General features: G+C 40.3%; 1 protein-coding gene across 1 annotated transcript in view; it reads left to right on the top strand.

The window, feature by feature from the left end:
* The first annotated feature begins 1,328 nt into the window (after nucleotides 1–1,328).
* NLRP5 (NLR family pyrin domain containing 5) overlaps nucleotides 1,329–15,035 on the top strand; it is a 50,510-nt gene continuing 36,803 nt past the window's right edge. Inside the window, exons 1-4 of the mRNA XM_075998973.1 lie at nucleotides 1,329–1,343; nucleotides 4,569–4,950; nucleotides 6,133–6,216; nucleotides 7,388–7,465. Coding sequence (XP_075855088.1) covers nucleotides 1,329–1,343; nucleotides 4,569–4,950; nucleotides 6,133–6,216; nucleotides 7,388–7,465 — 559 coding nt within the window. The remainder of the gene's footprint in view (nucleotides 1,344–4,568; nucleotides 4,951–6,132; nucleotides 6,217–7,387; nucleotides 7,466–15,035) is intronic.

The raw sequence follows: 15,035 nt of genomic DNA, 5'->3' as shown, positions 1-15,035 counted from the left end.
TGTATTTTCTTATCCATTCAGCCAGCCTATGTCTCTTGAGTGGAGAGTTTAAGCCATTCACATTTATTGAGAGAACTGATAGGTAAGGTAGATTACTAATCATTCTGTTGGGTTGGATGTTGTTGCTATGATTTCTGTCTTGAGCCATTGTAATATCTGGTTTTTAATATCTTTGGGTTTTGGTTGTTTTTATATTCGTGGGTTATGATGATGTTCCGTGCATAACACTGTTTTAAGTACTTCTTGTAGGGCTGGGCTGTTCTTGGTGAATTCTCTGATCCTTTGCTTGTCTGAGAATGTTTTTATTTCTCCTTCATATACGAAGCTTAGTTTTGCAGGGAATAATATTCTAGGCTGGGCATTGTTTTGTTTCAAAAGAGTGAGAATGGGGCCCCAGTCTCTCCTTGCTTGTAAAGTCTCATTAGAGAAGTCTGATGTTATTCGAATTGGCTTTCCCTTGTATGTTACTTGCTTCTTTTGTCTTACAGCTCTTAGAAGGGCCTCTTTAGTTGATACTTTGGTCAGTCTGATGACTGCATGTTGTGACGTCTTCCTGTTTGCGTTGAATCTCCCAGGGGTCCTCTGTGCTTCTTGAACTTGTATATCAAGATTTTGAGCAAGGCCTGGGAAATTTTCCTCTATTATATCTTCAAACAGCTTGTCCAACCTTTGAGTGTTGTCTTCTTCCCCTTCTGGTAACCCTATGACCCTCACATTAGGTTTCTTCACATAATCCCACAGCTCTTGTAGGCTTTGCTCTTTTCTCTTGTTTCTCTGCTCTATTCCTGTGACTGATTTATTTAATTGGAGGGTGTTATCTTCAAACTTTGAGATTCTTTCTTCTGTTTGATCTACCCTGTTCTTGAGACTTTCCACTGTATTTTGTAGTTCCTTGAATTGATTCTTCATTTCCAGGAGTTCGGTTACACTTTTCTTCATTGTGTCTATTTCTTTTTCCATATCCTGGAGGCTTTTGGTGGTTTCTTTGTGTTGGTTATTGAGTTGTTGTTGCAGATGGGTGAGTGTTCTTATGATCCACATACGAAATTCCTCTTCTGTCATACTGGTTGCCTGATTTTGGTTGGTGTCCGTTTCTAGGAGGCTGGTGCTCCTCTTTGGGGGTGTGTTTTCCGTTTGGTTCTTCATATTTCCTGAGTACTTTCGCTGATTTCTTCCCATGTCGATCAGTTGTTGTTTCTTTCCTTAAGTTATTGTTTAGGTATTCACACACCTTGTTTAGTTTCTGAGGCGTTAGGTGGTGTCTGTGGGTGAGATTGGACCACTCCCTGTATATTGAGTCAGTGGGTGCCATGGAAAGGCTGTACAAGATGCCGTTCCTGGCAGTAGGTGGCGTTTGCTTGGAGGAACAGGCTATGCTGTTGATTTTGTGTCCTGTTATCAGCTCTTGTTCTGGGTGGAGCTGGGTTGGGTAAGCCTGCCCTTAGGCAGTTAGCAGGGGTCAAAGTTCTGTTCTATGCTTCCAGGGAAAGCTGTCAGGGCGGGGCTGGAATGGTCCCACTCAGCCAGAAAGTCTGGGTGTGTGGGTGGGGCTGTCTGAGACCCGCAGTCTGGAGCGGGCCTCTCTCTTCTTTCCACCCTCCCCAACTCCGCAGCTACTCCTGGGCCTCTGCCAGCAGGCCAGACCATAAGCCACCAGGCCTCCCCGGATGTGATGCCGGCGAGGAGGTTCCCTGCACAGGAACGGCACCTGGGTTGGGTGCACGGCCTCCTCGGAGGAGGAGGGTTGCCCTCTAGGACGCCGATCCACCACTGGAGGCACACACACCTCAGTAGGCTGTTCACGTATAACCCTTCTGTGCCCTGGGCAATGCTAGCCCTTGGTGCAGGGTATCTGGTCTGCAGGTCCGACCTTTGGGTCCCAGAGTTCAAACTGTATCCCCACCAGGGAGAGGATTTCCAGTCCCAATTCACCCACAGGGAGCCCAAGCTGAGTCTATGTCTCTCAGCCTCTGAGTCGGCACCGTTCTCCTGGGAACACCGGGCCAGCAGCACCTGGGAGGGTGGGCGGGTAGGGAGCTCACAGTCTGAGTTCCCCTGAGTCAGCTGTAGGGTCCCAAAAGGGAAGGTCGGAGGGCTGGTGGCTGTATTGTCTCTCTGGGCAGCCACGGGTAGGGTCGGCGGAGGGGAGGAGGGGGCAATATGGCGCCTGCTGCGCGGCTCGGTTCTGTGCACACGGAGGTGCCCAGAGGAAGTTGGGAACCTGGTGCCACGTCTGCTACAGGCTCACCGCTGGCTGGCAGCGGCCATTTATGGGCTGATGTCCGCAGGTCTCTCCACCCGCTGGGGAGCCCACCAGCAGTCCCAAATGCGGGGGGAGGGGGACAGCAAATCCACCTACCCTCGCCGCTGGTCTCCGGGCTGCTCTGGTGGTCTCAGCCTCCAGTTCTCCTCCGTAGCCTCCTCCCGTGGAGTCTCCCCGGGTCTCAGGTACCCCTTCTTCCGGCCCTCGTCTGCTGTATGCTCGTCTTCTTGCTTCTTTCCTCTAATTTCTGCTAGAATCTGTCTTTTCTGCAGAGACACTCTGTCTGGCGGTGTTATTCATCTGCCATCTTGCTCCACCCCCCCTCTTCTAGCTTTTTGATAATATATAATAAGTTAACAATATTCACTGTACCTTGCCATAGAACACCAGACTCAGTCCTATCTGGCTGTAATTTTGCATCCATTAACCATCCTCTCCCCATCCTTCTCAGCCTCTCATGCCCACAATTTTACTCTCTACTTCCATGAGCTTAAATTGTTTTAATTCCCACGTATGAGTGGGGACATACAGCATTTATCTTTCTGTGCCTGACTTATTTCACTTAACATAATATACTCCAGGCTCATCCATGTTGCCTTGGATGATAGGATTTCCTTCCTTTTTAAATGACTGACCAGTATTCCATTGTGTATATACCACATTTTCTTCATCCATTTTGTCTACTGAGGACACTTAGGTCGATTCCATATCTTGGCTCCTGGGAATAGTGCAATAAAAATGGGAGTGCAGGTATCTCTTTGACATACTGATTTATTTTCCTTTGGATAAATAGCCAGCAGTGGGATTGCTGGATCATATGATTCTATTTTTAGTTTTCTGAGAACAGTCACACTGTTTTCCAGAATGGCTGTACTAATTTACATTCCCACCAACAGTGTATAACGAGTTCCTTTTATTTCTGCATCCTTGCCAGCATTTATTTTTTTGTCTTTTTGGTATTAGCCATTCTAACTGGGGTGAGATGATATCTCATTGTGGTTTTAATTTGCGTTTCCCTGATGATTAGTGATGCTAAGCATTTTTTATATACTTGGCCATTCGTATGTCTTTTGAGAAATGTCTATTCAAATCCTTTGTCCACTTTTTAACTGGATTATTTAGTGTTTTACTATTAAGTTGTTTGAGTTCCTTGTATATTCTGCATAATAGTCCCTTGTCACATGAGTAGTTTGCAAATATTTTCTCCTGTTCAGCAGGTTGTTTCTTCTGTTGGTTGTTTTCTTTGCTGTGCAGGAGATTTTAGGTTTGACATAATCCTATTTGTCTATTTTGCTTTTGTTACCTATGTTTTTGAAGTCTGAGCCATAAAGGCTTTGCCTAGACCAATGACCTGAAGCATTTTTCCCATGGTTCCTTCTAATGGTTTTCTAGTTTCAGATATTATATTTGTCTTTAATCTGCTTTTTGAGTAGGTTTTTGTATATAGGGAGAGTTAGGGGTCCAGTTTTATCCTTCTGCATATGGATATTCAGTTTTAGCAGCACCATTTATTAAAGACAATGTGTTTCCCCCCAGCATAGATTCTCTGTGCCCCAAATCGGTTGGCTGTAAATACATGAATTTGGGGTCCTCTATTCTGTTCCATTGGGTTATGTGTCTGCTTGGATGCCAGTACCATACTGTTTTAGTTGCTATAGCTTTGTGTATTATACTTCGAAGTCAGGTGGTAGGATGCCTCCAGCTTTTATTTTTTCTCTTCAGAATTGTTATCGCTGTTTTGGGGTCTTTCGTGGTTACAAACAAATTTTAAGATAGTTTATTTTTTCTATTCACAGAATGCCATTAGTATTTTGATAGAGATTGCATTGAATCTGTAGATTGCTTTGGGCAGTATGGCCATTTTAACAATATAATTCTTCCAATCCATGTAAATTCATCAGATAACTTGCAAATATTAGCTTAGTTTATACCCAAATTTTTTCCTGTGTTTATATAAAACGATATTGTATTAACAGGCATAATGGAAATCAACTAACCTAAAAATTAAAAACTGATTCTTAGTAACTGGTGGGAACCAGCTCTCCAATGTCCTTAAGTATGATGTCCTAGCCAAGAGGATTTCATGGCATGTATATGGAATCTTATTCCATGCCAGATGCTGTTTTGGCAACTAACAGTACAGACAACAAAATATGCCAGAACTTACATTATGGTAACAGGACAGATATGGCCACTATGGTTTTGTCTATGAAGAATTGAAAAGGAGCAGAGAATGTTGCTCATCTATCGAGTTGATTGAGGTTCATTGTATGAGCTTGAAAATTTGCTTCAAGATTCTATTTAGTGTCTTCTCACTCTTCCCACAGGTCCCGTTCGCTCCACATTATCAAAGAATCCACTTTTCTGCCAAAACCTGAGCTTTCAACCTTGCATCAGGATGGCAGAAGACAAATTGCTCTCCTCTTCCATCGATGAACTGCAATGGTGTCTCAAGGAGCTAGACAAAGAAGAATTTCAGGCATTTAAGGAATTACTGAAGAAAAAGTCTTCAGAATTGACAATGTGCTCTATTCCATTGGTTGAAGTAGATGGTGCCGATGTGGAACATCTAGCCTTCCTCTTGCATGAGTATTATGTAGGACCTCATGCCTGGGAAATGTCCATTAACATCTTTGAAGAGATGAACCTGCCAACGCTCTCTGAAAAAGCAAAAGATGAGATGAAAAGTGAGTAACAATTTGGGGCAGGAGAGAAAACAGATCCCAAGTTCTCACGGGAATGGGGAAGGTGTCATTGTTGTGTAATTGTGTCCACCTCTGCAGCAAGAGCCTGCACTATGAGAAGTAACTCCTTGGTCATCCTCACTGGCTGAAAATTAGTGTAGTCTCCAGCCTGTAAAATGATGCAGAAGGAGAAACAGGTAGATGATTCCTCTACCCAGATGGAATTCAGTTGAAGTTAACAGGATTTGGAGCATGAGTAGCAAGCTTGATTGAGTTCTGGAACTGTCACTTGTTACTCCTGGATTTGGGCACATATCTTATTCTGACCCTTGGATTCCACATCTTGGAACAGGAGCTGTGATATCATATGTACCGTTGTAAAGGTTTGGTGGGATAACACATAGAAAGTGGGTAATAAATCTTCATTCACTTATTGAGAACACTGATAGTTCAGTGAGGGTGGGAGATGGGTCTGTCACTCAGTCCTGGGCTGAAGAACTGAGGTTCAAGGGATAGATTGAAGGATTGGCCTTGCTTAGACTGATGGTCTCCATATTGCAGCAATGAACTCAAATCAGACTAGGTGATTATCTTAGGGTATTTAGGGGAAAAGACCATTAAAAAAAAGTTCTAAGTAAAGTATCTAAAGCAGGTATCTTCAAACTATGGCCCGAGGGCCACATACAGGCCACCTAGCATATTTATCTAGCCCTCTGGGTGTGTTTGCCACCACTGCCTGTCCTGCTTAGCAGCTGACTTATCCCAGGCCCACAGTGCACACACTCCAACGGTCTGAGGGACAGTGAACTGGCCCCCTGTTTAAAAAGTTTGAGGACCCCTGATGTAAAGAATGGAAAAGTACCACATGTACTCAATATTAAATTGGAACTAACTGATGAGCACACATGTGCATAGAGGGAAGTAAAACTCAGTGGAAATCAAGCAGGGGGATGGGCAAAAACCTATGTAATAGGTACAATGAACACTACCTGGATGACAGGCCATGTAACCGAAAACATTTTTACCTCCACAATACTTTTAAATAAAAATAAAGGATAACTTTAATGTTTAAATTTTATCAGGAGAATGTCTGTCTTCAGCCATAGACTGAAAACTTAAACCTTCCAATAACTGAGCAGCCAAGTTGGCCCTTAAGGCCACATGTGTTACACACCTGCACATCAGCTGTTCAGATAAAGCCTGCAGCTTCAGCTGCAGAGGACTTGAAGGGATATTTCTTCCAAACCTTGAAGATGCCCTGCGTGGAAGGTGTGTTAGTAGTAGTCACAGGAAATGAGTGCATAAACATTGCCGTGCTAGCTGACGCTTACTGAGTCAGCGCTACCCTGAGACTCTCACGTGCCCTGCCCTTGGTTGTCAAACCCACCCAATGGAACAGGCCCCCCAGGGCAGAAGCTAAAATAGGGGATGTTGACCAAGTCCATAAGCTAATAAGTGACAAAGATGAGATTCTTATTTAACACTTATTTAGCATATATTTACATGTTCATGTGTCAAATGCTGGAGACTTAAAATACGGAATTTAAAAAATGGATATAGAGAAAAAATGTAAGGGACATTCCTATGCCAGACTAGAGGGAAGTAAAGCCCAGAATCATTTCCTAGAAGTTTGCCCTTAGGCTTGGAGAGAAAAACATTTAACTTGCCAAGCTAACTGGGCACTTTGGAGTACAAGCTTCCAAGCGTAAGGCAGCATAAGGCACCGTGAAGCTTTTAAGAAGGGTTTGGCCGGACCATGGGGAATGAGCATGGGGTGAGGATGGAGGCATGGACCATGCCTGGCACCTTGAAAGTAATCATAATAGCTAGTGTAAGCAGTTAGTAGTTTTAAAGGAGCGGGGGTAAAATAATCAAGTCCATATTTCAGCCCTATTGGTAAAGTGTTGAGGGACCCAGAGGGAGTCTCAGATAGATGTGGGGAGACCACTTGGGGGCCATTCTAGTGTCCCATGAGGGAAAAAAGGGTGGCCTGGAATAGAATGGGGATAGCAGTTAGCGAAAGAAGTAGAAATGGGATGGGAAATGGTTCAGAAGCAGACAAAACAGAATCTGGTATCGAGGTTGATACCCAGGTTTCTGGCATAAGAAATGGGGTGCATGGGGTCCCTGATCTCGTCCTGGGAAACACTGGGAGAGATCTTTTGCAACAAGTTGATCAGAAGCATAGTCAGTGTTGGGCCTTGTGAATTGAAGGCATCTCGTGAGTAGTTGACTGACTAGGTCTGAACTCCGAGGTGTTGAAGATGACTCCTGACATTTAATAGCTGTAACCCACTACCTCATTACGTGACTTACCCAAGGCCATTCAGCAAAACTGTGGCTAAAAGGTACAATTACAAGTTCAAAACGAGATGCTCTCGTCCCTGGCTTGGGTAATTGCTCTGACTTTGAAACCATTCTCCCTTTTTCTCTGTTGCAGAACATTCACCAGCTGAAACACCAGGAGATTCTGAGCCAATACAGATTGACCAAGGACCAAGCAAGGAAGAAGGATCGGGTGAGAATAGGCATAGTGGAAAAATGGCGAGCAGTTGTACCCCTGGGAGCAGAACAGTGATTTCTGACAGTCTGGTGTTCTTTCTAGTCTAGACTCCCTGTCGTTAGCTGACTGTGTGGGTTCTGCGTGTCTAGTAATTCTGGTCTTGTTCCAAGTTCAAGAGGGTTCTGTGCTCCTTAAGGCTTTCTTACAACTCATGGGGTTCTTGTCATCTTCAGTTTCAGTAACTTTATGACCCTACTAGGATAAGCTCCTCCTAATAACCTGTTTTGGGGTTTTTGGGGGGAAACAGTATGCAACCAGATTCAATACAGTTCCCCCACAACTGAGCGGTGACCACATGCAAGGCAGTGTTCTGTGCACTCACAATACGTCCACGGCCAAAGTCTGTGTGAACCCCCTGCATTCCTGAAGGTCACACTCCATGGGGGCAGGAAAGGCAAAACCAATAAAAGATCAAACCAACGAAGGCAAAACATACAGGGAGAAATGCAGATGCAGGCTTGCGTAGACAACACACATTCCCCACTGTTAACCACACTACCACTATCTCACTAGTCTCCCAACAACCAGTGTCGACTGTGAGATCTAACACCTAGAAGGAATCTAAACCGCCTCCATTTTGATAGTTTTTTCAGGCTCTGGATAGGAAAGCACCATTCAAGGCTAAAGTCTGAGTAATTGATATCTAAGTCAGAGTCTCAGAATCCTAAAGGTTATACCTTGCTGAAAGTGTGATGTAAATCTAGGCTTAACAAGGTGAATGCTAGATACAAGATAAAATTGTATTTCACAGGTTTTATACGTTATTACATGGCTGCTTAGGAATGGCATGAAACGAACATACTTACAGACCTTGGCAGAATTTTTTTGGGGGGAGTGAAGAAAATGTTTTATTGTGAAGGTTGCACAAATCTGAATATTCTCAAAACCATGAGATTGTACACTTTTAATGGGTGAATTGAGTGAGTTGTAAATTTTATTTCAGTAAAACTATTACCAAAAGAAAATTAAACATTGAGATCCATCAGATTTGAAGTCACCATTGTAACATGAATCTGACGCCCAGAGAGCCTGGTTTGCCCAAGGTGCGTCAGCCAATAGAAAGCCTGGTTTGTCATCTTTGTGTTAGATCTTCCAAATTCTACATAACTGTAGATCCTTTCATCTATTACTTGACATACTAATTTAGAGTCTAATAGACTGAACGTATTGTGTTGCCTAAGACATAGCTCCTGATGTACCTCACCCCAACAAAAGCTCTCTTGCAGAGCTGTTTATTTTTTTAATAGCTTTGAGGTTTAATTTACATATCATAAAATCTTAAGGATATAATTCAAAGATTTTTAATAAGTTTATAGACGTAGGAGACTGTCACCACAATCTAGTTTTAGGACATTTCTAAAAAAATATCCCTCAGGCCCATTTTATTCATTGCATAATTTGAAATAATCTTGTGGGGTTTGTCCTTGAATTTGTTAATAGAATGAATGGCATTTATAGATTGTTTTCCAGTGTTAAACCATTCTCACGTTCCCAGAATACTTATGACTTAATGTCATAAAATACATTTTTATACACTTCTAGATAGTTTGCTAATATTTCGTTTAGAATTTGGCATCTGTGATTGAGTGAATTGGTCTGTAATCTTTTCTGATACTTTTCTTGATGTTTTTAAGACATAGTAACTGTTTAACTTCTTGAAGAATTGCCAAATTATTTTTCCTAAATGACTGTACCATTTTCCATCCCCACCAACAACTAATGGGGCCTCCAATAACATTTGCTACTCTCTGTATTTTTTTTTTATTATAGCCACCCTAGTGGTCAAAAAGTAGTATTTCCTAGTAATTTTGTTTTTTGCCTCACGGAATATTTCACTGAAACATTTAACATTTATTTAGGATTTACTGTGTGCTGGTCATCATGCTGAGCCCTTGACATACATTGTATCACTTGGTTGTAATTTTGATTTTAATTTCCTTGATCACATTCAGAATCTTCATGTGCTTACTGGCCATTTTTATATCTTCAGAGAAAGTATAATCAAATCATTTGCCCATTTTTATTATTGAGTTCTAATACTACTTTATGCTGGATGCTAGACTCTTAGATACATAATTTGAAAATATACTCTCCCATTCTCTTGGTTATCTTTTCACTTTTTTGATAGTGTTCTTTGAAGCACAAAAGGTTTTAATTTTTATAAAGGCAAATTGATTTGATGTCTTGTGCTCTTGGTGCCATTGTAAAAACAAGCCTCACTAAATATCATGTTTACACCAATATATTTTTTTAAATTCAGGATATTACAGGGATACAAACATTTTGGTTACATGAAATGCATTTGCCTCACTCAAGCCAGGACCACAAGTGTGTCCTTCTCCCATACGGTGAGCCCCGTCTCCATTAGCTGTGGGTTTACCCACCCCACCCGCTCCATTTGCCACCCCCCATGACCCCTACCTGACCAGCACCCAGTGAGTATTACCACCATGTGAGCACCTTAGTCTTGATTAGTTAGTACCAATTTGATGGCAAGTACATTTGGTGTATGTTTTCCCATCCTTGTGATACCTCACTTCGAAGGATGGGCTCAATCTTTATCCAGGATAGTATAAGAGGTGCTAGATCACCATTGTTTGTTGTTGTTGAATAGTACTCCATGGTATACATAGATCACATTTTATTCATCCACTCATGAATTGATGGGCATTTGGGCTGTTTCTACATCTTTGCAATTGTAAATTATGCTAATTATGTGAATTATGCTAAATTATGTAAATTATAGCAATAAACATTTGAGTGCAGATGTCTTTATTATAGAATGTCTTTTTTTTACCCCTTTGGATAGATGCCTAGTAGTGGGATTGCTAGATCCAATGGTATTTCTATTTTTAGCTCTTGGAGGTATCTCTGTATTACTTTCCACATGGGTTGTACTAATTTGCAGTTCCACCAGCAGTGTATGAGTGATTCAGTCTCTCCTTGTCCATGCCAGCATTTGTTATTTTGCGACTTTTGATAGAGGCCATTCTCAATGGAGTTAGGTGATACCTTGTTGTGGTTTTGATTTGCATTTCCCTAATGATTAGAGATGATGAGCACTTTTTTATATGTTCGTTGGCCATTATTCTGTGGTCTTTTGAAAAGTTTCTGTTCCTGTCCTTTGCTCATTTATTGATGGGGTTGTTTGATTTTTTTTTTCTTGTTGATTTTTTTTTTTTAAGTTCTATATTGACTCTTGTTACCAGCCCTTTATCAGATGTGTAGAAAGCAAATATTTTCTCCCATTCTGTAGGTTGTCTATTCACTCTAACAACAGTTTCCTTGGCTGTGCAGAAGCTTTTTAATTTGATCGGGCCCCATTTGTTTGTTTTTGTTGCTGCACTGATTGCTTTGGGGGTTTTCTTCATAAATTCTTTACCTAAGCTGATGTCTAAAGTCTTCCCCACATTTTCTTCTGGAATTCTTAAGGTTTCACACCTTAGGTGTAAGTCTGTTATCTGTGAGTTGATTTTTGTAAGAGGTGGGGATCCAGTTTCAGTCTTCCACATGTGGATATCCAGCTCTCCCAGCACCACTTATTGAATAAAGATTCTTTTTCCCAATGTATACTTTTGTCTGCTGTGTCAAAGATTAGATGACAATATCAGGATGGTTTTATATCTGGGATCTCCATCCTATTCCAAAGGTCTATATCTCTGTTCTTGTTTCAGTGCCATGCTGTTTTGATTACTATAGCCTTATAGTAAAGATTGAAGTCTGTCAGACTCATGCCTCATTTTTTTTTTTTTTTTTTTTGCTTAAGATTGCTTTGGCTATATGAGGTCTTCTCTGGTTCCAGACAAAGTGTACAATTGTTTTTTTTTCTAAATCTGTAAAGAATGATGGTGGAATTTCGATAGGGATTGCATTAATTCTGTAGATCACTTTAGGTAGAATGGACATTTTAACAATATTGATTCTGCCAATCCATGAGAATGGTAGGGATTTCCATCTGTGCACATCGTCTACAATTTCTTAGTGTTTTGTAGTTCTACCTATAAATACCACTCACCTCCTTCGTTAAATATATTCCTAAATATTTAAACTTTTTGATGCTGTTATGAAAGATGTTGTGTCTTTGATTTGATTTTCAGCTTGTCTGTTACAGTTGTATATGAATGCCACTAATTTGTGTGTTTATTTTGTATCCTGAAACTTAATTTGTTTATCAATTCCAGGAGTCTCTTAGCTGAATCCTTGGAACTTTCAAGGTATAATAGCATATCATCAACAAAGAGTGAGAGTTTGACTTCTGATGTCCCCCCCTTAATTCCCTTCTCTTGGTTGATTGCTCTGGCAAGGACTTCCAGCACTATGTTGAATAGAAGTAGGGATAGTGGGCAACCTTGTCTGGTTCCAGTTCTAAGTGGGAGTGCTTTCAATTTTTCCCCATTCAATATATTGGCTATGAGATTGTCATCTATGACCTTAATAATTTTAAGGAATGTCCCATCTATGCCTATTTTGTTGAGGGTTTTATCATAAAATTGTGTTGGATTTTATCAAATGCTATTTCTCATCTACTGAGAGAATCATACGGTCTTTGTTCTTTTATTTATGTGGTAAATTACATTTATAGACTTGCATATGCTGAACCAGCCTTGCATCCCTGGGATTAAGCCTACCTGGCCGTGGTGAATTGTTTTTTTGATGTGCTGTTGGATTCGGTTTGCTAAAATTGTATTGAGAATTTTCGCATCTATATTCATGAGGGATATTGGTCTGTAGTTTTCTTTTTTGCTACATCCTTTCCTGGCTTTAATATCAAGGTGATATTGGCAACATATAATGAGCTGGGGAAGATATCATCTTTCTCAATGTTTTGCAATAATTTCTGCAGTGTAGATATGAGTTCTCCTTTGTATGTTTGGTAAAATTCAGGTGTGACTCCATCTGGTCCAGGACCTTTTTTTTGGGGGGGGGATTTTTAATTGCTGCTCCAATTTCTATGCTTGATATTGGTTTGTTCAGGAGTTCTATTTCCTCTTGATTGAGCTTAGGGAGATTGTGTGTTTCTAAGAATTCATCCATTTCCTCCATATTTTGTAGCTTTGGGGCATATAGATTTTTATAATATTCAAAGATAATGTTTTGTATTTCCATGATGTCTGTAGTGACCTCTCCTTTTTCATTTCTGATTGAATTTATTAAAGTCCTTTCCTTTCTAGTTCCTGTCAATCTAGCAAGAGGGCTATAAATTTTGTTTTTCAGAAAACCAGCTTTTAGTTTTATTGATCTTGTGTATAGTTCTTTTGTTCTCAATTTCATTTAGTGCTGCTCTAATCTCAGTTATTTCCTTTCTTCTGGTAGGTTTAATATTAATTTGCTCTTCCTTTTCCAGTTCCTTGAGACAGTTTATTAGTTTGTCGATTTGTGAGCTTTCTGTCTTTTGAATATGAGCATTTAATGCTATTATTTTTCCTCTCAGGAAAAATACCACATACCACAGGTTTTGATAGCTTATGTCCCTGTTATCATTTAATTCAAAGAATTTTTTGATCCTATCTGAATCTTTCTTCACTCAGCAGTTAGCAATACATTATTTAATTTCCATGACTTTGTAAAGTGGTAAGAATTTCTGTTGGATTTGATCTCTAATTTTAGACCACTATGGTCTGAAAAGACACAAGGTATAATTTCTATTTTTTAATTTGTTGAAGTCTGATTTGTGGTATGGGATGTGGTCGATTTTGGAGAAAGTTCCATGAAGTGATGAGAAGAATGTATATTTGGCTTTATTAGGGCGCAATGTTCTGTAGATGTCTGTTAGATCTATTTGTTCTAGAGCTCTGTTTAAGTCTATTATTTCTTTGCTTATTTTTTGTTTGGAGCATCTGTCCATTTCAGATGGGGGGTGTTGAAATACCCCACTACTATGGCATTACTGTTCGTCATGCTATTTAGTTCACACAGGGTTTGCTTTATATATCTGGTGCTTCTGTGTTTGGTGCATAGATATTGAGAACTGATAAGCCTTCTCGTTGGATGTTTCCTTTCTCCACTATATGGTGACCATCTTTGTCTTTATTTTTGCTATTTTAAAATTTATGCTGTCTGCAATCAGAATCACTACCCCTGCTCCTTGGTTTCTGTTTTCTTGAAAGTTTGTTTTCCAATTCTTGACCTTGAGTCTGAAAGTGTCTTTGTGGGTTACATGTGTTTCCTGGAGACAGCAGATACTCAGCTTATAACGTTTTATCCATTCAGCCAGTCTGTCTCTTCAAAGGATAATTGAAGCTATTTATAGTTATTGAGAGGATTGATATCTGGGGTAGATTTTTGTTCATATTGTTGGGTAAGTTCTTATTGTTGTTTGACCTCTTGAACCATTGTGGAATCCAGGTTCTGGGTTTTAACTCTTGAGTGTTTTTAATTTGGTGGGTGTCTATTGTGCTGTTAAATGTATAATGCAGATATGAGTATTTCCTGCAGAGCAGGTCTGGTCTTTGCAAATCCCATCAGTGATTGCTTGTCTGGGACAGTCTTTTTTCTCCCACATAGTTGAAGCTCAGTTTTGCCAGGTAAATAATTATAGGTTGACTATTGTTCTGTTTAAGAAGATTGAAGATGGGTCCCCAGTCCCTTCTGATTTGTAGGGTTTCATTTGAGAAGTCTGCAGTTAGTCTGATAAGTTTTCTTTTGTAGGTTATCTGTTTCTTTCCTCTTACTATTTGAAGGATTGCCTTTTTCGTGTTTACTTTGGTCAGTCTGATAATTATGTGATGTGTTGTTTGCCTCTTCATGTTGAGTCTTCCAGGAGTTCTGTGTGCTTCTTCTATCTGGATATCTAGGTTTCTGGCCTGGCCAGGCCAGGCATATTTTCCTCCAGTATTCCAATAAATATATTTGCCAGCCCTTGTATATTTTCTTCTCTCTCAGGAATATCTATAATTCTTATATTTGGTTTCCTTACACAATCCCACACTTTTGTTTTGCTCTTGCTTCCTGCTTCTGTTTTTTTTTTTTCCCTTCACCTGATTTGTTTAGCACATAACCATTATCTTCAAGCTCCGAGATTCTATCCTCTGTGTGATGGGATCCATTCCATTTTTAAGGTTTTCCACTGTGTTTTGAAGTCCCTTGAATGCCTCCTTCATTTCCAAGAGTTCTGTTTGTGTTTTTTTTCCATAATATTTAAATTTCTTTAGAGAATTTTTCATTCATTTCCTGTAGTGTTCTTGTGGTTTCTTTGGGTTTCTATTTTCTCTTCAATTCTATTGAATTTCTTTGCAACCCATATTTGGAATTCTTCCTTCATCAATTTAATCATTTGATTTGAATTAGTATCTGATTTGAAGGGTCTCATGATTTATTTTGGGGGCGACATTTCTCCCTGATTTCTTTTATATTCCCTGTGTTCTCTCTCTGGTTCGTTCTTATCAGGGTAATTAAGAACTGGGAGTGCTAGGACTGGTTTGTGCCCTTAACTTGAAGCCCCCAGTGGACATTCCTTAACAGTGGTGGGAGGAGGCATGCTGGTCTTGTATTGCCTTAGAGGTTTTTTGGCAAGTTGGGTTACCTC

This window comes from Microcebus murinus, chromosome 32 (genome assembly GCF_040939455.1).
Source record: "Microcebus murinus isolate Inina chromosome 32, M.murinus_Inina_mat1.0, whole genome shotgun sequence".
Classification (NCBI taxonomy): domain Eukaryota; kingdom Metazoa; phylum Chordata; class Mammalia; order Primates; family Cheirogaleidae; genus Microcebus; species Microcebus murinus.
This window is presented reverse-complemented; position numbering and strand designations above follow the sequence as displayed.